The sequence below is a fragment of the Anarhichas minor genome, unplaced genomic scaffold, assembly GCF_050575085.1.
Source record: "Anarhichas minor isolate MPS153535 unplaced genomic scaffold, ASM5057508v1 ptg000043l, whole genome shotgun sequence".
NCBI classification, from domain to species: Eukaryota; Metazoa; Chordata; class Actinopteri; order Perciformes; family Anarhichadidae; genus Anarhichas; species Anarhichas minor.
Window position 1 is genome coordinate 772,506 of NW_027466489.1, and position 24,939 is coordinate 797,444.

Consider the following 24,939-nt stretch of genomic DNA (forward strand, 5'->3'; position numbering starts at 1 on the left):
AAAACACAGTTCACCGAATCACTGAAACAAGATTTTTATTTAAAAAAAAGGGAAAATGACATATTCAAATTCAAAGAGAAAACCAAAAAGGAAGGAAAATCTTATCTCAATCAATAAAAAAAACACAAGTTACAGACAATTTAGCAACTCTGGCACAGGAAGACAAAAGTAGCCAAGTGGCTTTGCAAAATAACCAAATATCAAAACCTATTTCCTCTTAACAAAACTGTACAAAATGAGTTCTTGTATAAATAAGATAACTGTTCACAAGCAGGGAGCAAGATGAGCCCGTCAGATTCTCAAAATGTCTGGTATTCACACGAACATGGTTCATACAGTGTGGAGCAACACGTTTTTATTATTTTGTATTACAAAATGTCACCATAAGACAACATTCACGAGTTTTAATAATGTCAAATACAACTTTAACTGCTCATTAGTAAAACAGAATTAAAATCATGAAGTTATGACTGAAAATCAAACAAATTAGGGATACTCTATATTAAACAAATTAAAATTAAAAAGGGACATTTTGAAAATTCTGAGTGGGCAACATCAAACCACCTGTTTGGAAATCCTTTTTTTTTAGCAGCAAAACATTTTGAAGCTATGAAATAAGACATCAAATCTACATTAAAATGGACACAAAGAGCATTTTCAAATTGGTAAATAATTGGTATTCAAAAATAATAAGTGCAACTAGATTTTTCTATTTTCAAATATTGTGTGTAGAGCACACCGTTGATCTCAGTATTTCTACAGTTTAACTGTAACTTCTATACTTTTTATGATTCTAATACATTTTGGAGCAACATGACTTCCTGTAATATTATCTTAGCTGACAAGTTTGTAAAAAAATTAGAAATAAAATAAATAAACACGTCATTATAACAAGTGGTCATTTCATAGTTTCAAAATCCTGTTTTTGTATTAACGTGATGGCTAATACATGGAATATCATTTCTCTGAACATATAAACAACATCCATGACATTTCCTTCATGGGGCACTGAATCTGAAAACCTTGCAAGTCACTGTGTTATCTGGACAGGATATAAATCATTAAAAAAATAAAAACACACACAAAGAAACAAACAAGAAAGTGGAAGAAAAAAAAAAAAAGACTATTTACAAAATTAGCTCTCGTGTCTGAGAACTGTCACCATCGTAAAAGCTCTGGAGGTCTCCTGGGTGTCTGCAGAGGCCAATAAAGTTCACAATGAGTCTGTTTACACACGCACCAACACTCCATTACGTCTACGGAGGGAAACTCAGCTTAATTAACTCATGTCAACAAAACCAGATCATTTACATGGACTTTACTATACGACAGATAGAGTAGTGGCAAAAAGTTCTCACAAAACCTTAAACGGTGGTCTTAATGTGGAAAATTGTGTGCACGTCACCACCCTCGTTGTGATATTTCCCTTTCTGAATCTGTCGGAAGCAGAAAAAAAAAGGGCCTTTCATCCAGCAACACACACGACACACGACCGTCTACAAATGAGAGCAGTTTAACTGTGACAGAGAGCTAAAAGACGGGTGGCTACAACATCTTTGGTTGCGGAAATAAACAATAGAAACACACACACAGCAAAAAGTTGACGTGTGGGAAAAAAAAAAAAAAAAAAAAAGAGTTAGAAACAGAATCATCAAACTGCGAGCCTTAAGAAAGACGTTTTCACACTGTGTTTATCACTGGACTCAAACATGGATGGTTGAAGCTCCTCGTAGCCCTACAGCTAACTCCACCGACGTGACGACTAACTCGATGGCATTCAAACGAGCCTATTGCCATTTCTGTAGTATATACAACTTAGTGTCAATCCTATGAGAGGTCAGGCAGTTCATCCAGAGAAAACAATTAAGGCTGAGCTAAAACTTGTTTTTGCAGAATTTTGGATCACTCCTAAAATCATTCAGGCTGTCTCACTAAAGGCTGTAAGAATCGTCTTTAATGGCACTTCCATGGTCTAGTGAGCAGTCCTTTGTTAAACCATTATTTCTATTATCTACATATCTACAGTTTTTGATGTCTGCATAAATTAAAGTTCAACATATTTGGATGCACTGTGACATGGGCTCCACTTGGTAAACTGAAACATATCCGGGGCTTGTGTGCGCGAAGCCTCTTTGAGCATCACCACGGATGCAGCATCAGTTTGAATCTTTTGGATCAGCACTATATGAAGGTATTGTTTGGTTCAACTGTCCACTCTGAAAGGCTTTCTACAAACAGGCCCGACACAGTGCGAGGACAGACGACACAAGGTTTGGAACGGAAATTCGAGTGGAAAAAAAAAAAAAAAGAGAAAAAGTGATGTGCACAAGAAAACAGCATCGATCCCTACGCAGAGACAAAAGAAACTAACGTCTACTCTCTGTAAAAAGCTAAAAACCTACAGCTAAAATCTAATCTACTTCAAAGATAAATTCATCAAAAATAAGGCAAATTAGCTCAAAAAGTTTTCAAGTGACAGACAAAAGAAAAACAGAAACATTTAACTTTCTACAAACTAAAAATCACTGACAGATAATCAAACTCAAGGGACAACAGCAGCATTGAAAAAAGACTTACAGCTCCCTCTCCTTCCAAACTAATTATTCTCAGGGATCGTGTTAGTCTCCTATTTGATTTCCCTCATCGCTTTTGCTAAGCTACATCTTAATTTAGTAACTGCATTGTTCTTTGTACACATAATCTTTCAGTAATCGAACTGCTCAGATCTAAAGCACGCTCATTTCATTCCTCCGACAGAGGATGAATTTAATGACACCTGAAGGTTTGCCAAAGCAAAACCGCTTAAAACCACTTCTCATGGACACGGACGTAACATGGAGTTACATCATAACAAAACAGGACGACTATTAGTTTGAACACTTAATGGTGCATACGGGACTTGAACTGAATTGAAAGTCATCAAAACTGCCAATGAGCCGAATATTAGAGCTCATCGTTAATGCGCAGGGTTAAGTCAGCTTCACCACGTCTTTATAGACTACAGTATTAAATAACTTATTTTCAAGAAATGTTTGTTCCAATGATCTCAAAACTCTCAAAAGAAAGAAATATTACTATAATTCAAATATAAATAGAAATAATTGATTGTCTTTTGTTCACTTATGGAAGAATGTAAAAAAAAAAAAAAGAAGAAGATTTCGACTAAACTATAAACATTGTTATAATCATCTGTGCGTGAATAGAAATCTCTGCAGCAGTTACAGGAAGAAGTAGCTTTAAACGGTTTGCCTCCGACACATCAGACCAGCAAAAAATGTTCTTTTTAAGTTTTTGAATCTGTACAAATGGATTCCTCCGCTGCTGCAAATAGAACGTCAAACAACAGACATCAGGAAATAAAAATAAAAAATTTGCATATTTTACAAAAAAATAAAAAGACACATTGTATTTCAACTCTTCTTTGAATCACCCTGAAATGTCCAGAATGCTTTTTTCGTGTTAAAAATAAGAATTTGTTATATTACGTGCACAAAAATAATGCTCTGTGTCTTTCCTCCTCTCTTAAGGTTTTATTTTCTTAGGTTTCTTTTTAACTTCTTGTTATGTTCCTTTTTTTCCAGATATCAAAATAGATCAAAGCTTCTGTAAAGAAGATTCCCACCTTTGGTTGATCAACTCTTGAGGATGTGAGCAGGAAAGTCCAATGACATAAGTGTTGTCCTTTTTCTTTAAAAAAAAAAAAAATACAGACACACACACACAAACAAACACAGACACACACACACATGTTCCTTTTGTTATCCATGTTCAAGTCCGGGTGCTTGGTGATGTATGGAGCACAGTTCAGCTGAATCCTGTTTGGTTGGATTCATCTCGTGCTCTCAGCCCCACCCTGCTGGGAGCTGCAACACACACACACACACAACTCAGTTCAGATGCAGTTACACCACAGCTGTAATGTTGCTTTCCACACACACACACACACACACACACACACACACACACACACACACACACACACACACACACACACACACACACACACACACACACACACACACACACACACACACACACACACACACACACACACACACAGTGAGCAATTTATTACAGCAGACCATTCTCGGAAACTGTTCAATCTTATATTGGCTAAATGACCTTCGTTTGGAGTTTCCTCAGTTTGTGCAATAATACAATTAAATGCATTTTGTCAATATACTGGATTGAGTTGGACTTGTGTATGTTTTTCACTAAATCTGCTACTGACTCTTACAATAAAGCAGCCATGGCCAGTTTAAGCAAGTAGTTTGACATTTTGCTAATTCGCTTTCCATCGTTGGATTAGAAGATCCACACCACTCTCGTGACTGTCTCCAGCTATCGGCCAGTTAGCTTAGCTTTGCATAAAGACTAAAACACGTGATAACAGCTAGCCTGGCTCTAGCCAAACTAAATCTCAACAATTGTGCCTTCATGTGCGATCGGGCATACATACACACACACACACACACACACACACACACACACACACACCCATCCATGTTATCTTACCCCAACATCACTTTGCAGGTTAGATACTTAAAAAACATCAGCCTACATGTGTGTAATCAGCAGGACAGAGCAGAGAATCCGTTGCTGTCCTACCTTAGCTTCACTTGGTGTGTTGGTACGAGTAGTTTGTGTGTTCTGCGGGAGACTCCATAGCAACCTGTTGCTGTTGACCACCATTCTCCTAAAAAAAGAGGACAAGTCTTTAGAAGAATACTCTACTTGATGGTTAATAATAATGTGTCAATTAAACAGGTTTCTATCAAAGACACAAAGAAGAAGACAGCCTGTATTTTCCCACTGCCCTCCCCACCGTTTCAAAGACATCATACGTCTTTGAGTGGATGAACTAAAGAACATCCAGACTTTACAGGTCTGTTAACTGAAAGCCAGTGCATTCTGCAGGACGCATTTACTAAAAGACATGCTTAACATTGACCCAATTCTACCTTAACACCCGTCACTCTACTCCCCCCTCTCTTCTCCTCTCCCACTTGATCTCATCCATCCAATCACAGCCAGACTTACTGCTGGGCCTCTTCCCATTCATAAACCTGCCCCTTTTTTTTTCTCATTCACCATCTTGCTCATCCTGTAGGCTCCCACCACTATCACAAGAGCTCCACATTCCAACTAATGAGTCAAGACTTCCTGCAGGCTCAGCAGCCCTCCTGCAGAGCGCTCAGTCAGGAACCTGCTTCAGCACTAAAGCACACAGACTGTGGAGCCAAACGTCTCTATGACATGATTGTGACTCTCAAAGGCTCTTCTAGCTGAATAATGGAGGAGCTAATTAAGATCTATTATTTTGGACAGCACGCTGCTATTTGACAAGAGGAAAATGTTATTAACATTGATAAATTTGTAATTAATAGATTATCATAAATTATTAAACGAAAAAGTGAGAATGACAAAGATATATTCTTAAAACAATTCAATACAGCAGGTGCAGTGAGAAACTTTCTATAATACAAATATTTGAATAATTAATTCATAAATATTTGAATGTTTTCTGAAAACAGCGCCTTCTGTTACAGTAAAGAAAAAAGCAAACACGGGAGTGGCGTGACTCTTCCTCGTACTATTTTTGCTCTTTCATCTAACCAAATTAGAAGATGAATAGTTTTTAAACCACATCACTGTCTGGCATCTGAATAATAAAATCCTATCCTTTGATGTAATATTAGTTTTGTATTCATAGAATACTACCGGAGTCATCAATGCCACTACTCCAGCGTCTATCTGTCATAAAATACAACACACACCTCCGAGGCAAATAGATACTGTCCAGCTCAGTAAATCAGTCAGTTGGCAGATTGAATAGTCACCTCCCCTTCATGTGTGCCTTTACTCTGCCCCTCCTTAAAATGCATACCAATGAGACCTGGCATGCTAAAAGCAGAAGCTTTTTTAAGCACACAGATGTGTCAAGTTTTAGCAAATACGTCCCTATGAGAGTTAAATATTATTCATCCCCTTCATGGAAATATAGAATATAACCATCTGAAGTTGAGGCTAGCTTCATACCTCTACTGGGACACTGGAGGGAGGCACTGGGGTGTACTGGGGGATGTAGGTCCCCTGCATAGTTGTGTTGGCCGGAATATACTGTAGGGAAGGCAGAGAGGAAAACACAAATTGCGTGTGGTATTTGACATGAATAATAAATCTGGTAAATTTCAGGACAGTTAGCTATGGGGACAATGTTCTACCTTGCGCATCGTGTGTGTGTGTGTGTGTGTGTGTGTGTGTGTGTGTGAGAGAGAGAGAGGGGTACTGACTGTGCCCGTGCTGCCCATGGACAGGTGGCTTAGCTGCTGGGCGAGAGGTCCCATCATGGACGTAGGCTGAATGGACATGGCGTGATCCATTGTTGGGGTAAGAACTGTACCCTATGGATGCATAGAGACACACACAAGAGAGACACAGAGTCTGATTCACTATCACTAACGGAAGGTGTTTAAAATCCATCACAAGTGAGCAAAACATAAGTCAGGACTGTCACTACAGTTTGGCTATAGGGAAAGGTTAACATCTCAACATTTGGCTTGAATTCAATTCAGACCACCTCCCAAGGTCTTGCATGCTTCATGATCTGCTAATGGATAGCTATCCCATCCGCCCAAGGTACATGGAGTGGCTAATTGGGTATATGAGGGGAGGAGATGGTGGTGAAGGAGGTTTACTCACAGCTGGCTGCATGAGGTATGACTGATGGTGCATCCAGGACGGGCTGTGTACCTAAAGATCAGGAAACATGTCATCAGACTCGTTATTGTAATGTCATTTGTAATGAGTTGCTGTTGCATGCACAGTCCCATCAGAGCCCTTATTATGTAAGTTTGCAGAGAGAGATCCTGAAAAAAAACATGATCAGTCCTGTGGGATGTGGTCCTCCCTCAGTGTCTGTGAACTTACATAATGAATAGTGAAAAAAAACATAATGAAATGCCCCACCTGGTAGGATGAGACAGGAGAATGCATGTAGGGTGAGAGAGAAGTCTGGGCGATCATTCGGTTTGGAGCCAGACTGTAGGGTGAGGAGTAGAAGCTGCCGAACAGATGGAGAAAAGGAAAACGCAAACATGAAGACAGCCACACCATGTCAACAATCTCCAGCATTTCTCCAACTACATCAGCAGCATTTCTGTGTTCCTGCAATGCCCAGCAGAAGGCAGCACTTCACTACAGTTCGAGTACCACTCTTGGTTTACTGGAGGGTTGGGACTGTTTTCAGTCAGTCCACGCATACCACTCACCCATTTTGTAAGGCTGTGGGGTCATACGCAAGCGTCATTCCTCCCTGGGAAAACAATGCAGAGGATTCAGAAACAGTGAGGTCATGCAAACACCGGTGCAGTCTGTGCTAAAACAGTCATCTGGCGCAGAGCGAGAGTGACGCTGTTGCTTTAATTTCCAACAGGAAATGTAACATATTAACACAGGAAGTTCCCTTTAAGACTGACGAGTTAAAAGTGGCCTTCTTACTGCATCTCCATCTCTAGCCCAGGGCCTTCCATTGTGGAGGTATTTCCCCTGGTTCTGCCTCTTCTTCTGACCTCCATCTGCAAACTTACATAATAAGGGCTCTGTGGGCACTGTGGAAGCAACAGATCAAACAAGAGAGTGAGTTCAAAGGTCACAAAAACACTGAGCTCTGGCACCAACAACAACAATATCAGGTTCCTTTAACACCAAACACACATTCCACGCACCAGGCACTCCCGGTGGAGGCTTGATGAATTTGCCATTGAAATGCTGAATTATGGCCTCGCACTTCTCCGTGGATTCCATTCTGAAACACAGTCAAAAGGCAAATTTAATCCTGCTTGTGGAGTGCCGTTTATATTAGGATCGTTTACAGCACAAACTGTACACCACCGTAGGGTAGTGTATTATGTCTGACCTGGCAAAGCCCACACCGCGGCTGGTCCCGTTGGCATCTCGGAGGATGCGTGTGGAAATGACCTGGCCAAAGGACTTGAGCATGCTCTCCAGCTCTTGTTCATCCATAGACACTGGCAGGTTGGAGATGTAGAGGTTGGTGGGGTCCTGCTCCTGTTGCTGTACAGGAAGTGGACGTGAAAGTCAGTTCACATACAGATCTTCTTTGGACTTGCACGAAGAGATGTTGTCGTTTGAGATTGTTTTTGTTTCATTGCCAATTCATACCAATAATTGTTGGTGCAAAAGACATCTAAAACCATTGCTTTATTATTAGCTACTCTTGTTTACAACTTCACTGCTTTTCAGGCGCGACACATGAGCCCAAAGTACTTCAATTAATAACGTACTTTAACTAACTTTTTTCCTCTTTTTTTTTTTTAAAGGCGTAATATCAAATTTAGCATAACACTTTCAAACATATTTGCTGATGCAGTTGCATTTGCAAATGGAATTTGTTTTTAAAAACACTTTCAAAATCTTTTTCCCATTGCAGAAGTTCCCGTGTAGGCAGTAGTGTGACCTGTCTTTACGTCAGCACCTGCCATCGCTCTTGGCTCATTAATACTTCATCATATGCGTGCACCAAGCTTCATTTTGTAACGGGAGCCGGTACGGATAGAATGTTTTTAAGCAATTAGTACCAATCAACTGAAACCTCGGATACTTTGTCACATCCATCATTGCCTCAACTACAGCTGTCTGGTTTTTAAAAATACACACACACACACACACATAAATATACTGACACACGCAAATATGAATTTGTCTGCAAAGATTGCGTCAGATATTTAAGTTTAATTAAGAGATCTGGATAGCGGCAAGTAATGAGTTAATTCAGAGACTTATTTTGTGGCACTAGCTTGCAAGTGAAACCTTGTGTGACTGTGCAGAAGCAGACAGGAAGTCAGCCATGAAGATAAGGAGTTCAGAGAGCAACAGGAGCCTGGCAACCGGGAGAAAAGGGGCTGGGCTAAAGGGAGAGGAAGGGAAAACAGAGAGTGAAGGAAGAGGATAGAGCAGAGGGAGGGTGGGAGAAGTGAGGAGCTTAAAAGGCTGATGTTTTGTACAGAAGAAGGGAACTGACAAGATAGGAAGTAGTGGGAGTCTCGAGTAGTTTGGGTAATAAAAGAGGAGGATGACAGAAAAGAGGATACATGAGTGCCTGCTGATTAACAGGCTCTTCTCTTTCATCAAAATATCTTTTATTGCTATCATTTTCCATTTTGTCCCTTCTTCCTAACACTCACTGCTATCAGAGAGCTCTGCAAACCAGTTTTTCACTTGTGCATGAAATTAACTGTCAGGCGCAAGTCAACGAGCTTTCTCAAATGAAGATTTACTGCCTTTATGATTAGCCTCCGTCCTCAGCCGTGAGCCACCTGGCAAAGAGATCTTCTGCGATTGTCGTCATTTTGGGTGCGGCGATACGTCTGTTATGTAACACAGTGGCACAGTGCAGGGGGTCAAGGGCCAGATGAAACTAATGGAGTTAAAGGCTGCATGACAGAGGAAGAACTCACTCCCTTTTTATACTTGTATTTACCCTCAACCTCAGCTAGCACACATGACATCTCATTTCATATCCAAGCAAATATTCACATCACCTGTTGTTGATATGAAAATGCTGTTGGACCGAGACCAGGCACATGTGAATGGGATTTGCTGAGGCGTCATAGTGCTATTTTTCGATGCCAAACCCTAGGTAAGCCATGTCTGTTGAGGTGTGTCTCTGTGTATTTTCCTGCTTGTATGTTGTGCTGACGTCTGAGTTGGAACAGGGAGGTGCTGGGAAATAAGAAGCGATCTATTTATAACTCTGCCGTGGTTCTCCTACCCCGTGTGCACTCCTCTGGGCCCGCAGCCTCAGGGCTGGGGTGGCCCATTCGGGGACTGAGCATACTCTGAGGACGGCCAGTGCGAGGTGTGGCTGATTCTGTTTGTGAACAACACTCTGCAGCAGCCATGGTGAGGGTGCAAACAGGAGAAACTGCACTTGAGAGTTTGATATTAAGCTAATTTTTGACTAAATTCTTGTTTTTTTCTGACCTAATGTGACTCAGTGACTCTGAAGCAGCTGTGTATATTTAGGTTTTTATAGTAGTTATCAACACCTCTGACTGAGGCCATGTTGTCTGGGTGAGTCAAGTCTTGGTGTCCAGTTGCACAGGTCGGGTAGAGATACACAGGATTGTGTGGCACTCTTACAGAGGAGGTGCAGAGAACTTAGACTCCGGGTTTAGTTGCACTGGACCGGCTCAGGTCAGCTGGCAGCGGGGATCTGTTACAGTTTTCCGGGGCTAGGCTTAGGGAGACCCTGGTGTTACATTGCAGTGGGTCTGTTTGGGTGCAGGACAGGGGAGGAGGGCAGGGACACTGGTGGTGGAGTGTATTAAGTGCTAGTGTCAGCCCCAGGCCTTGGCCCAGACGATGGACAATGCCAGCCCATTGTGCCTGTCCCATTGACAGTGGGTGTAGTGGCACCCTCCCCTGGGTTCCCTCAATAGGGAGCCTGAGAGCCAGAGGGATCAGCTTAATGGGCCGACAAGAGTTGCTTTGACTGCAGACACTTGGACAAAGACCTCAGAACAAGCACTACAACGGGAGCAGGTTAGCAACATACACAGGGACGAGGGTGCGAGGGGAGAAGAGAGAAAAGGTGGCGAGGAAGGCGATGAAGGAGGGCGAGGACGAAAGAGGAGAAGAAATTAGGGATGAAAAGGAAGGCAGTAAAGGATTAACAAAGCAGCAAGAGTAGTGAAATAACAGAAATTGAAAAAGGGAGTCATTTTGAGTTTAACAAAAGTAGTCTTCAATCAAGCCAGACCTTATCCTTCCATCAACTGTCGATTATTGGCACAGGATCACACTACGAACACACGCCTCCCTATAAAGAGCTAATCTTGCACCTTTGCCAACAGGGCACCCGCTGCCAATCTGGCCACTGCATGTAACCTTTTACATGACAGAGAGGGAGAAAGAGACTGTGACTCTCGTTGGTCAAAGTACAGCACGTGGCTCTTTGGAAATCAATACAGTTTTGAGAAGTGCCTGACTAGTTTAACCTGATGGTGATGGGTGACTTTGGGGGCAAATACGAACTTAACAGAGCTGGATAATTCTTACTTTGGCCATCTGAGCCTGGACCCCGCTGGACTTCAGAGCTGTAACAGCTTTCTGTGCTGCTGCTGGACTGTCAAAGTCCACAAAGCCATATCCTGTAAAATAGACAAAAACATATTAAAATAGCTGTTTTGTTTTGGAATTCTGTGCTCCATACCACTCTCATATATGTCTATTAAATATGAAGCTAAAGCCAGACAACAGTTAGCTTTAACAGCCGACTCTGTCCAAAGATTTTTGTACGGTTTAAACAAACGCAATATCACATGTTAATGTGAGAGCTTTTGAGGTGCTGGTGGGAGGATTTTTTGTAACTTTTGACGGAGCTAGGTTAGCTGTTTTGCCTCGTTACCAGTTTTGGAGCTAAACTAAGCTAACCTTTGCGGGCTGTAGCTTCATAGTTTGCATCATATATGAGAAAACAATCTTCTCATCAAGAAAGTGATTAAGTGCATTTGTCAAAATGTTGAAATACTCCTTTAATAACCAAACATCCCAAGCCACGGGGATAAGGGATGGCATCTCAACTCTCAATCAAAAAATAGTTAAAACGACAGTTTAACTCACCTTTACATTTGTTGGTGGTTTTATCCAAGATGGCCTTGGTCGACACAATCTTGCCATACCTGCAGAGATGACAGACAGGACGACAGACAGAAAACAGGGTCAATGACAGGTGAGGTAAATGAAGGGCAACAGGAGGAATCTGCTCCTTCCTCTGCATACCAATCCTACCACACTTCCTCAAGCTGACAGACTACAGGTGTTAACATGAACACGTACTCCTTCGTGCAATCGATTGTGTCTTTTTAACGCGATCTTGAGTGTCACGGAATACTTTGTCTGCCTCCGCCCTTCTGTCTTTGTCCGCTGCTGGTGAAGGATGTACACTAACCCTGCTCCCTGGCGCTGTTTTCGACAGACAGTAGACAGCACCCTGGGGCTAAAGAATATTTGGGCTGGGCTTGTCTGTACCACCCACCCACCCACACACACACACCCACACACACCCACACACACACACCCACACACACACACACACACACACACACACACACACACACACACACACACACACACACACACACACACACACACACACACACACACACACACACACACACACACACACACACACACACACACACACCTCTCTACTAAATTCAGCTCTGCTCTCGCTTATTTTGGGCTCAAATTAGGCTTTAAAGTGTTGTCACTAGCAATGTCTGACTCACAAATAGAAATATTGACTTTCAATAGAACAGAATGTACGTATGCGTGATCCATTTAACACACAGAAGAAGTCAAAAGGGTGTATGAGACATCAGCCAGTGTCTTAACCTGTTATTTCGGTCCACGGGTGTCAATAGAAAAACATGACAAAGGCCGATCAGTAAAAGAGGAGTTTAAATTAAAGCATTGATGCAGTAGCATGAGACATCCGTCCTATATGAAAAAAGCAGTGTATGAGAAGTGCTCATAAGACGTGGAGACTAATGCAGTGTTATAAGTGGCTGCATCAGCTCTACAGTATAATAGACCTGTCCTTGTCTGGTGAATTTAGCCAGTGAGTTGCTCTGTTTGGGCGACATGGCGTCTGGGCGGAATGTACACTGTAACCTGATGCTTCACCCGTCCGCTCGCCTTCCTTCCCCCCACATCCTGCTCCCTCTCTCTGTTTTTCCACCCTCACATTGCAGCGCACCGCTGGGTCCTACACTCCCGCCTAGTTGTTCAGTGTACATCTGCCCAGATGGTCGTGGCAGAAACCTGTGTAACGACTGACACCGGAGTCTGAACTATAACAGCTAAAATGTTGAGGCCTTGTCTCCTCCAGGTCTGTGAAATGTACATATACATTCAGACCATGCATGTTTTTGGGAAAGAAAAACAGTAGCAGATGTATATGTGAACGGCAATCTCGATATCAGCTTTAACAAAACGCCACAGCTGGATTTGTGCATTAATCATTTGTAGGAAGTTAGCACTGGGGTATTTACTGAGCTATTCTATATCGTAGAACAGAAAGTTAAAACCAGACTTTTAACCAAAAACCCATGAAAAAATAAATAAATATAAAGACAAGGAAAGCGGAAGTGCAAAACTAATTTCCATGTTTTCGGACTCATTCCTGCAGCCCTCAATTACCATCAGGACAGATACATTAAAAAGGACAAAAATTTATAATTCATCATCCGCTGCCACATAGCCAGATGACCTTTCCATAAGCTATGTTTATAGTTTCCCACTCCCATATAAACAAGCTTCATGTAATTTAACCCATTCAAGCCCAACTGAAATCTTACATATCCCTGAGCTTCTTGAGCATGTAGAAACATGCACACACAGTGTACTGTTTATTGTTCAAAAACTGTAAAGAATGACAAAATACATTCCTCTTAACTACTATGAGGCATACATTATGTGAAACTGACTTGCACAACTTTGCTAGCAGTGCATTTCAGGAATAATCTCTTTTAAGTGATATTAAGCCTCAGAACGCACTTGAAAGATCTTGTATTGTACACACAAATATTTTTCTCTCTTTTTAGAGACACTGTTCCTTCAAGACCTATCACTTAATGTACTTTGATGAGAAAATTGGCAGAATATTAAAAAATGAAGAAATGAAGGGACCACCTTGGTAGCCTAGTGGTTACATCACATGGCATATACGCGCAACGTCCCCGTTTCAATTCTGGCCGTGGGACCTTTTTCGCATGTCTTGCTCTTCCCCCATTTATACGCCTTCCTATGTTAAATAAAGGCACAAATATGATACAATAGATCTTCTTTGGAAAAAATAAACAAAGAACTGCAGAGCACAAACAAACGTTTGGTTGGTTGTTGACGATATACACAAACAATACATACACTATGAATGCAACTCAAAATATTTAGGTTGAATATATCTCATGGTTATTTTATGATTTTTTTTGTTTATTCCTTTGTCCAATAATCAAAATATCAATAAATGTTTGGAAAGAAAATATATCTCGTCAAAAAACAAAGAAATGTATCAAAGCAAAAGTTTGGCCTGCTGATTTTTCTCAATTTAAGCTCATACCTTCAGATTGAAAAACACTGAAGTCCTATTGATCCGTTTGACTGATTAGAAGCGCGACAAAGAAAAACAGAAGCTGTGTTTCATGATTCACCCAATCGAGACACCGGGAGAGTTCACAGGTCTGATGGCAGCGACTACGTGACCTTCCGCTTACCTCAGTCCCTCTGCAGCAGAACAGCAGCCCACCACACTGTGGAGGCCACAGAGACTTAAAAGACAACTCTGACCCATATACGGCTGTCTGACATTCTTTCCCAGCAGGCCGTGCTACTCTTCCCAGAGGTAGCCCTCCCACCCGCCCTGAAAGCCTCCGTCCTCTCTCATCTTCTCTCTCAGCCCCACAATGACTCCTCTGTCAGTCCCCTGCTTTTACTCTCGAATCGCTGAGGTTCACATTCCAACCGTAAAGTTCAGATTTTCTTTGATTGTTCCTGCTTTGACAATGTGTGTGTACACTCAAATATTATCAGATGCGAGCTGTGTACATTTGCGCTGTGGATTTGATGTCTCTGAGGCTTCCTTGTGTAGGGTCAGAGTGGCTAAACTGGAGAATGACGCAAAAAAACCTCAGAGAGAGGGGCTGTGGTGTTTGTTCTCGTGCTTGTTTAGGGAGGCGTGTTGTTACTGTGAATGACCCGTGGAGATGTATGGCTAAAGTTCACAAATCCCTTCTGTGACATACAGCACAGCCCTGACCTGCGGCAGGCCAAACCAGTTTGTTTGCTTTATTGCTAGTTTTATCAGAGTGTGCGCATGTGGGCCGACATATATAGAGGGTTGACTGTTTGTCTCGGGGTAAGTAAGTCTGAGTTCACTGCTGTGGAGCCGATTCAGCCTGAAAGGTTAGATCAGGACAAGCTGTACCCTTCTCTGGCCCCTTCCTTCCTTCTTTACCGCGTCCTGTCCTTCTCCCAACTCTCTGCATTCGTTCCCTCTTTCCTCTAATTCCCTCTAAGGCTCGACCATTTTGCTGTCAATTTCTAGTGTTTCCTGGGAATGTTAGGATTTAATCAAACGGACTTCAGTTGTGATAATTCAGCATCCTTATACAGAAATCACTTTTCCTTCCTTCCTGACTAAACGGCTCCTTTTTCTGAACATCAAATTCTGTCCTTAAACAATTTAATTTCATGTGTCCAACAGATGAAGAGCATGCTCCAGACAGCACAGATGTTATCTGCTCGCAAGAGGTCAAGTTACTACATGACTCTTTCTACAATTTAACATCAAAGGTAACTTGTTCTAGTTATGCTGGACTAAAAAGTACTACCTGCTATAGTCAGACTTTACTCAGACAATAACATAAGATAATAACTTACAGTGGCTCAACCTGCAGTGTGTAAAATACGCTGTGTGATCTTAACGTTACACTGCGTGACGTTGCGCTGCGTGACGACTCATGACTCACTCCCAACCCGGAGGGAGCAATCCCCCATTTTCCAGCAGAGAACCATGGCCTCAGACTTGGAGGTACTGACTTCAAGCATAACGAGGTTCCAGTCTTTATGCTAAGAGAATTGTCTCCTGGCTCTATCTTCATGCACAGACATGAGAGCGACACAGATTTTCTTATATAACTCTCTGAAAGAGAGCAAATAAGTGTATTTCCCAAAATGTTCCACTAATCACTTCTAAATTAGACTCATGATGCGGAATTCTTGAGGCTCAATCCGCATAATAAAACACGTTTGTGTGACATTAGGTCTGTGTGACATTACATCCTTTCCCATTTCCAATTTTTATTAAAAATAACTCACGGTTGGCAGAGCTTGACCAGGTCTTGGTCCGTGGTCCCAGGATGAAGGCCGCGGATGTACAGGTTCGTTTTACTCAGCTGTTCCCCTCCCACACTGCTGTTGCTGCTACTGTTGTTGTTGGGACTTGGGGGCGCCATCTGATGGCCGGAGGACACATAAGTCTGCAGCAATAAGAAAGAAGCCAAATTAGTTGACCGTGCGTGAACACACAAAAGAAGTCGTTGTGAAAATACATAAAATTCTTTAACACCAACATTCGGACAAGCGCAGCATTGGAAAAGCGTGAAAACTCAAAGGAGCGTTGAGACATTTAGAGACATGGAAAGTAGTCCTGCGCCGAGACTGATGGTTTTGTGGAAGCTGCGAAAAATAATGTCGTACAGCCCTCATGTCAACACTCACCAATAGTGCTTTCTGAGGGGAATGTGGGGCCTACTCCATATAGTGAAAAGAGGCCCCTTATGCTTAAGTAACTCCTTTTTTACTTTTGGAACCACAAACAAAATCTTGCGGTGCAAATCAAAACCAAAGCTCTAAAGATGTAAAACTAACATTTAGTCAGTCTGATGATGCATAATTAAATATAGAGACTAGATGTGAGCAAGTTTTATACTCCAGCTGCTGCTCTCATATTATTTTACTTGTAAAAACAGGTATTTATAAAATCATTTGATCAAGCTTGAATTTCAATCGTCCTTAACGCAGAAGAAGGTTCAATACTGTCCTTCTGACATTTCCCTCTCAAACAGTATCTGAGGTTATCAGCAAACAAGATCACGAGTAGCACAACGGAAAAACAGGGGTGAGTTCAGTCCACATAACATACAAAGTCCATTGATCAAAACAAGGAGAAATTCAAAGAGACGTGTGACAAAAAGCAAACGAGGACTTTGTTACTATGACAATACATAGTAACACGCTCATGTTGCGACCATCCGTCATGATCTGATATAAACCTCTACTACAGAACCTTCTTCTTATTTTCTATTTCAGGTTGTTTAGTTTTAGTTTAGCGCCGGTGAGTACTAGTCGTAAACTATGGCAGTCAACTAATCGATGACTCACCGCTAGGAACATGAAAGGCTGTTGCGCAACAACCTCCTCTCACGATTGGGATTGTGGCTCTGTTTGGAGAAATCAAAGAAAAGGTTGCGTAACCGTGCAGAGGAATATTTTCTTTTAATGGGATAAATTAAAATGAATCTTTCCAGGATTAGATCTACTGGCTGTTTTCCAAAACAAAAAGGACTGAGGCAATAAATAGCAACACTTGAGTGCAGATCAGGCTTGCCAGAACTTGACTTGAATCACAATAACCTAACGTTTTCATTCAGTGTTGCACATGAATTAATAAGAATAAATATATCTGCATAGACGTGAGGACGGAAGAACGTCTCATTTGAGAGAGCGATTGGACGGAGGACAGAAGAGGACAATGGGTTCATTTCAGGGGAGAGGAGAGGGCCACTGAGCAGACTGCTGGTGTTTAGGAAAAGCCCCGCAGGAAGTCAAGGTCACACCAGGACCACCAGCAACGTCAACCAATCCCGCTAATTAGACGCCATCTATAAGGCAGGGAGCCCCTCTCGCACAGCCCCTCTGACCTCCAGCAGCCGCTTCAACAAGAGGCTCTCTAAAGATAATCCCCTCTTCCTCTATTGCTGAAGAAACCACAAAAGTTTGCATGTGTTCGTTTGTGTTAAGTAAGATGGAGACACCTTGAGGAGAGGATATATATATATATATATATATATATATATGTATGTGTGTGTGTGTGTGTGTATACATGATGGTAATGGTTGGATGGATGGTTGGAAACACGACAAACATAGAAATCAACCTATTTTATGACTGCATTATCTTGTGCAAATGTTTCTTCTATCATGTCAGTTGTCCTTGGATTAGCAGATCAGTAGTTGCTGACAGAGCAACAAGAGCTTCGAAACAAAGAAGTCAAGTATCTAATCTAGGACCGCAATAAACTAAGTTCCCACCTCTGGGAAATTATGAGGGGCCAAGGTGATGTCTTCAAATTGATCGTTTGGTCCGAGCAACAGTCCAAAATATAAAAAGATATTAAATTTACAGCGACAGAAACCACAGAGCAGCAAATCCTCACATTCGACAAAATACAAACAGTGAATCTTTGGCGTCTTTGCTTAATAAATGACTTATTGTCTGATTAACCATTAATGATTTAAAGCACTAATCATTGGAGCCTATTTACCAGATGTGTAGATCATTAATCAAACATTCCCTAACCTCAGAAATCTGTTTTAGCCAACTTCATCAAACTAAAAAGAATAAATCTAATGAGTTCCATTAATTCTATATTCTAATGACAACTGATTAAAAGGACTTTCTAATATTAATCGATAGTCAAAGTATTACAATCAGGTATTTCCTACCACTGGCCCATTAGAAACCTGAAGAGACAATATAAGGGTTTTGATGGATGTGTCACTTTCCTCCTCTGCTGAACCGCTCCAGCTTCATAACAAAAGGCTAAATAGAATCTGAGTGGATATTTTTAGGACCAAACTTAAGATAGAAATCAGGAACACTTCTATAAATAAAACCATTTCCTCTACCTTGATGTAAACTTGCATCAATAATCTGAAGCTGCCAGGAAGTGTCTTTCTCAATTACAGCATGTTGCGTTTTCATCTCTCAATACATCAAAAATGTGTTATAATCTTGTGTTAAAAGTTCAAATAAGCTATCAAGAGTAAGTCATTCACACGACCACTTTAAGCGCCTGCTACTGTATCTCTGCACAAATCTGTTTCGCTGTCCCAACCCTCTTTTGAGTCTCACTCCACCTCTGTTTTCATCTCCCTCTCTCCCTGTGGGGGCTTCTCCCGCCGACCCCAGTTTGAACCACAGAATTCCATTGATTTCCTGGATGTTGGGGGGTCTGCTTGCCTTCCCGCGTCCTGGCTGCCCGTCTTCTCCTCAGGCAGTAAAAGAGCCATGGCTGTCTGACCAGCTGACGCACTAATGCACAGATTTATAGCCCTGGCTGAATGAGGGCGCAGCTTCCGGCTTGGATGGAGTTACGACGCTGAGCTGCCGCTTTGCACCGGCTCCACTTTAGGACTGACAAGGAAAATGAGTCATGGGGAAAAACAGTTTGACGCTTTAAAATCTTCACTTCTCAAGCATCGGCAAACATTTTGCAAAAGCTTTTTGAATTCTAAAACCACAGCCTTTCCTGTTTGCAATATTGATAAAAAAAATAATACGGATAACATAATATTAAAACAACGTATTTATCATACTACTAGATATTTTATGGAAAAATGGGAAATAGTCTTTTTACATTAGGCCGAGGGTTAGGTGAGGACTGTGTGTCTAGCAAAGCGGTAAGCTGCGGTACGGCAGCAGGCAGGAAATCCTCTGTATCTGCTCCTGATCTTATCACACAGCCATCTGAATGAGGAGCTCTGCATTCCAACCAGGTGACAGGGACACCCAACTCACGTCCAGACTCGCTCCCCAATCCTCCTTCCTATCCGTCGCCAACACTCCCCCTTCCTTTTGTCTTTTTATAGGCACCTTTTAAATCCTCGAACTGTCTGTCTCTTAAAGTTGCCGATCACACGTTGAGGCACATGCACAGCGCAAATTGCACATGCGTGCCCCGGCTTTTCAAGCTATAGGTCAGGTGGCCAAAGCCGTGGAGCTTGGAAACAGATACCTACAAACAGTGTCCCCTCAGCTCAGCTAGAGGTCTAGCAAACTGTGAGGCACACCGAGTGTCTGGCATCACTGCAGTACTTGGCATCAGATTTCTGACAGCTGTGCTTTCTCCAAGGACTCTGACTCTCTCTCGCTCTACCTGTTCACCTTGGCCGGTGCAGGCGGACCGGACACTATAAACGAAGAGACAGATAAACATATAACTGGCGGAGGGCCAGAAGGACAAAGGTGACTGTATAGGAGAGTTTACTGAGGACAGAGTCACTGCAGCAGAACAGCTGGTTTAATACACACAAACGAAGAAAAGTAGCCCTGTAGACAGCAACTTGTGTGTGTTGTGTATTTCTTGTTGTGCGTTGGTAGAAGCATGCAATTATGAGTTCATAATTTTTTTAAATCTTGGTACGGATCCTTTAAATGTTTTTTTTTTGTATTATTGTGAGCAAGAAACCTCCTGAATGGGACACATTACAGCCTAAAATCATCTCGTCTGTGCTCTCTGGTGGACGCAATGGAGACACTGTTTCTAAATGACCTCAGACATATCGTTGACATTTCTGTATCGCATCTTCTTCTTACTTATCGACCGACATTTCCTTAAGATTCAACTCTATTGTCCAAACTCTAAAGGTCATTTGAGGGGTTGAGATCTTACCTGCAGGGTTGCATGTTATCTGTTACTGCTGGCAGTCGCGCTGCTGTTTGATGCAAACAGCTGCCGGCTGATGCTGGAAATGGGACGAACGAGAGCCGTGAGACTCAACCGTGCTAGAAGTGCACCGCACTGCAAAACCGATAAAGTGACTAAAACGTGTTTTCAAAGCAAGGTGGAACTTAAAAGTGACAGAATATCCGTCTTTAACTTTTAACTTTTAACGCAGCATTGATCTGAACTCTAATGAATTGAAACACACACGTTATTCAAAATAAACCGTTTGTTTCTTTATTCTCCTATTATTTTCATCCCATTTGTTGCAGATGTCATGTTAAATATTGCTCGGGATTTAGCCAACACTCACTTAAGTTCATTTCATTTGATTAACCTGTTTTCAAGTTAAAAGTGAATTAAATGTTAATAAAAAAAAGGAAAATGGCTACACCACTAGCATTCACTTCATTTCTATATTACTGTTTATCACAATGAAATATGATTCAAAAGTCTAAATTCTTCACGCTAAATTTTTATTTAAGTTAACCAAACAATAGGAAAAGATTTATTAATAAATGCAGTTTCACTGTAGGTTGCTTGTGTAGTTAAAATGCTGTTGGCCCCAGTGTTGAGAGCAGAGTGATTCATCGCTGTCAGCTCCAAATAAACCCTTATGATTGGACAGTTTACATGTGAAACATTAAAGTGCATGAATTGATTTACCAAAGCATTTTGTAATTTCTTAGTAAAATTATTCTGGACTTTTTTAGACTCTATTTATCATAATCAAGGTGTTTATGAGATTAGAAAAACCACAGTTCCTAAATGTTTTACCTGTATGTCAATGTGTTTTTAAAAAGCCTTTTTTGTTTGGAAGCATTTTCTAAATTAAATAAATTCCACTGCTACCGCACATAGCAGTCAAACTCTGACGGACAAATTCACAAAGAATGGAACGCGGCCGCTGATAGCACCATGAATTGCGCATCACTTGCAACGGATATATCTGCCCGTGTCTTAAGGTCCGCTTCCCAAAATATATTGGACGGTGTGGGCGTGACACCCTTTATCAATGCGCTTCAGTTACCAATGTCAATAAAGTTAAGAATACTCAGCATTGGCAGGACATCGGAAACACTGGTGACGCCTGAAAGCTTGTGGAGTTGAAAGTGTGAAATCACTGATTTCTGCCATGTTGAACTGGCCTTTTTAGTGAAACCCGTCACACCCGTCGGACAATTTAATGCTCCAGTTGATGTGTTTCTTTCAATTCTTTTTTTTTTATATCTAGCTGTGTTTTGATCCAATAGAGTATATGTGTTGAAGCATCGAGATCTATAAATCCCAGCAGTAAGTTGACATTGAAAAGGACTCCCGCCTCCATGAGAACAAAAGTCTAATTGACGAGTATAAAAAACAAGCCATTGGATGAGCCCTTGAGCCACACGTGCGATACCTCGAGGAGCGACAAGCCTCCTGTTATTTTCCCCTCCAGGAAGCTTTACACGGAGACCGACCAAATTTGATTTGAGGACATTAATTCTATTTATTTGAGGGAGGAAATGAGGTGCTGAGTCAGGGGAGGAGCAGCCGGCTTTAAGCACAACAGAAACCAAAAACGCCTCGGCAATCACGGCGCGTACACCCATCGGCGTGTTCATTTTGTGATCGGCTTCTTATTTTGTGTACTCGTGCAGCTCAGGTATGGCTGAATGTGAGCAAGAGATAAAGAGAATGAGGAGGAGGAGGTGGATGTGGATGTGGGAGGAGGAAATGTTAGGAATCACAACACAGGAACTTGACCTCGCTGTGAACTTCAGCTCCACAAAATAGAGAAGCACTAAAACAGCTGGAGGAGCAATTTTACATTCGTTATGTCAGGCCTTTTTTCCTGCTTCATTTGTATGTAGTGCATGTTCATAACATATATAGTCAGGTCAAGTATTTGTTTTCTTATATAACTCAAATTCACAAATTTCCTTCAAAGTGCATCATCAGTCTTCTCGTCTAACTCGCAGCAAGAAAGCAAATAAATGTATTTTCCAAAATGTCAAACTTTTCTTTTAACTCACCCAACTTCTGAAATAAAAACCAGTGAGTGGCCCTATAGGCTTATCGGGCAGCAACTAACAGTTGTGGTCATTATTGAGTCATCTGCTGATTATTTCCTTTGATTATTCAATTAATCGTTTAGTCGACGAAATATTAAAAGTAGTTTCAAAAAGCGTGCATCACAAACTCCCAAAGCCCGAAGTGGGGTCTTCAGATTGCTTGTCTGGCCATCATTCCAAAACACAAAGATATATTTACGATCATCTACGACAAAGGAAAGCAAGAAATCCGTACATTTAACAAGCTGGAACGAGCTTATGTTTGGCATTATCAAAATAGTTGCAGAATGCTATTTTTTTATCGAATAATAATGGGTTTATCGCCTAAACTTTGCAGCTCTAACACTTATAAAAACGTGGATGATATTGGGAGAGGCGTTGATGCTTAAAATGAGGACAGCTCATTTAACACTTAATAATTCAAGACACTGCCTATATTGAACGGTTACCTGGACAATGGCCACTTTATCTATACTATACATGTATAGTACACATAGTCAGAAACAACAGGGACCAATTCAAAAGAATGAAACCGCAAGTACTGACACTTAAAAGACGGCACTCCTGATTGCTCATACAGTGCACTTCCTTTTACAAAGTGACATTTAGCAGATTATCGGTCCCTCATCAGCTAAAATGGCTTACTCTGATCGTTTAAGGAAGGATGTGTTTGTCAAATAGTCTCCTCATGGCAACATAATGAGGAACTGCACATAAATGTATATTCACTCAAAAATGCAATGAGAGTTCATTCAAATTAATTGCAAATGGTGTATGTGCGCAAGTAAGTGTAAAACAAACAATTCAAACTGTTTTCTCCAGACTGGCACCGGTGTTGACATTAGATCTGGGAGGGATGAGCAGCCAGGCGGTGCCCCAAGATCACAGAAAGACAATATGTCAATATACTTCTTCCAAATGCCAATTAAGAGTTCAGGAGCTCACAGCTTCCCAGATTGAGAGAAGCCGCCCGAGCAGAAGGACAGGAGGAGCTACTGTGAATCCAGTGGATGTGAAATCACAACATGATGCCGACCATGTATAATGAAGGAGCTTTTATCATCACTTCTAAGCCATTGTGGTCCATAGAGAGAAGACACACGATACGGGGCAACCTATCTCATGCACCACTCAGGAAGAAGGATTATGAAGCCTTCTTGAAATGCAGAAAATTCAGCTTTGCCATGTAGCTAATAAAAAAAAAGGGTATTTTATTCGTTTTCCCACTGCTGTAGGTCTACACCACATCTTGTTAAGACGATCCTTCCCTCACGTATCGGTTACAATAGTAACAATGTCAACATTGAATGTAATTCTGAGAATGTAGTCACAATGGGAAGGTGGGATTGTTCCAAGGGGTGGGGCATATTCCGCTTTCGGATGGGAAACGAGGAAAAAAAAAAAAAGAAAAAAAAAAAAAGAAAAAACTTTGCGAACTTACGCGGCAGCGGAGACAATGAAGAGCTGATTAAACAGCAGATACGATTGTCCGGAGGAAGAGGCAGAATTCGTTTTGTACCATGTTCCCCTCAGCCCCACCGCGCACCCTACCCCCACTTCCACAAAAACATCCAGGCCCCGGGACGCGCTGTCCCAACACGGTACAGTTACCCATAAAAGTTGCTCTCCACCATTGACTTTTTTTTTTTTTTTTTTTTTTTTCAAATGAGTGATCAGAGCGGCATCGACATCCTTTACTGTAGTACACACGCACAAATACTACGAAATAAAACCCCAGGCGTCCAACATGACAGGACCGGGCGGTACGTACCGACCCACCTACACAGACCGCGGAGCACGGCGGCTCCATACGCGGCGTTTTCACTCCACGAAGTCTGAAGTTAAATTCAGTACGTTTCGCTTTTCAAGGACACTGCAGCTCACTGTCACAAGCCCCTTTTTTTCCTGCCGCGACAGACACGGGCGTGTTGCCCTGCAGGGCGAAACAAGCCCAAAATGAGGGGGGAACCCGAAAGCGTTTACCTTTTTGCTGTTTCTGCTGTTATAGCCGTTGTAAGGGTTGATTCCTGCCCTTGGCGGTACGGAGAGCAGCATTTTTCTCGGCGCTATGTCCGGAGCGGCGAGCACAGCCCTGGCTGCCAGCTGACGTCAGCAGCTGGGGAAGTGAGTGCCTGGAGTCCCGCTGCTTGACTGCGAGTGGTGCTGCTGCTGCAGCAGGACAGGGGGGGGGCACTGCTGGCCCCTGGGCTCGTTTTAGGGGCCCTCCACACGGCCTACAGGGGGGTCCGCAGAGAAGAGGGGGATTAGCTCGACTTCACTCACCGCACACTGTTGTTTCTCTCGCCGGGGGAGAATGTGGAAGAAGAACTCAAATTTAAAAAAAATGTCTCAAAACTGTGACTCTTAAGCCGAAACCAGGTTATGGCGTGCTGTGTTTTTGTTTGGGGGGTCTTTAATCGGCTCCTTGACCCCACTTCACTTCATTAGAGATATTCATTTTGTCTTGGCTTTGTCGCCTTAAACAAGAAATAAATCATAATCACTTTTATTTGCATTCAAATATCACAGAAAAAACCTTAAACTTTATGCAATATCTTATATGATATGACATCA

The 24,939-nt window shown here is 41.9% G+C and overlaps 1 protein-coding gene across 2 annotated transcripts; it reads right to left on the bottom strand.

Annotated features, from left to right (window-relative positions):
• Positions 1 to 18: 18 nt before the first annotated feature.
• Positions 19 to 24,464, bottom strand: LOC142970512 (RNA-binding motif, single-stranded-interacting protein 2-like). Of its 2 annotated transcripts, XM_076110803.1 has the most exons (14): positions 24,349 to 24,464; positions 15,904 to 16,064; positions 11,647 to 11,705; positions 11,083 to 11,174; positions 7,919 to 8,076; positions 7,728 to 7,807; positions 7,501 to 7,610; positions 7,272 to 7,315; positions 6,970 to 7,063; positions 6,703 to 6,753; positions 6,294 to 6,404; positions 6,040 to 6,120; positions 4,609 to 4,696; positions 19 to 3,863 (listed from the first exon to the last, which is right to left on the bottom strand). In XM_076110803.1, the coding sequence occupies exons 1-13, from the start codon at positions 24,418 to 24,420 to the stop codon at positions 4,616 to 4,618; spliced, it is 1,194 nt and encodes a 397-aa protein (XP_075966918.1). In that variant the 5' UTR covers positions 24,421 to 24,464; the 3' UTR covers positions 19 to 3,863; positions 4,609 to 4,615. The 2 variants fall into 2 exon arrangements, with proteins under 2 accessions (XP_075966918.1, XP_075966919.1); XM_076110804.1 differs by lacking the exon at positions 6,040 to 6,120.
• Positions 24,465 to 24,939: the final 475 nt, after the last annotated feature.

What these genes read in the sequence shown, in the direction of transcription:
- LOC142970512 (XM_076110803.1), bottom strand. Translation starts at nt 24,420, where the DNA reads ATGCTGCTCTCCGTACCGCCAAGGGCAGGAATCAACCCTTACAACGGC. An exon ending in GGGCTAGAGATGGAGATGCA is followed by an intron (nt 7,316 to 7,500) that starts GTAAGAAGGCCA and finishes TTGTTTTCCCAG; the next exon opens with GGAGGAATGACGCTTGCGTA. An exon ending in CATACCTCATGCAGCCAGCT is followed by an intron (nt 6,405 to 6,702) that starts GTGAGTAAACCT and finishes ATGCATCCATAG; the next exon opens with GGTACAGTTCTTACCCCAAC.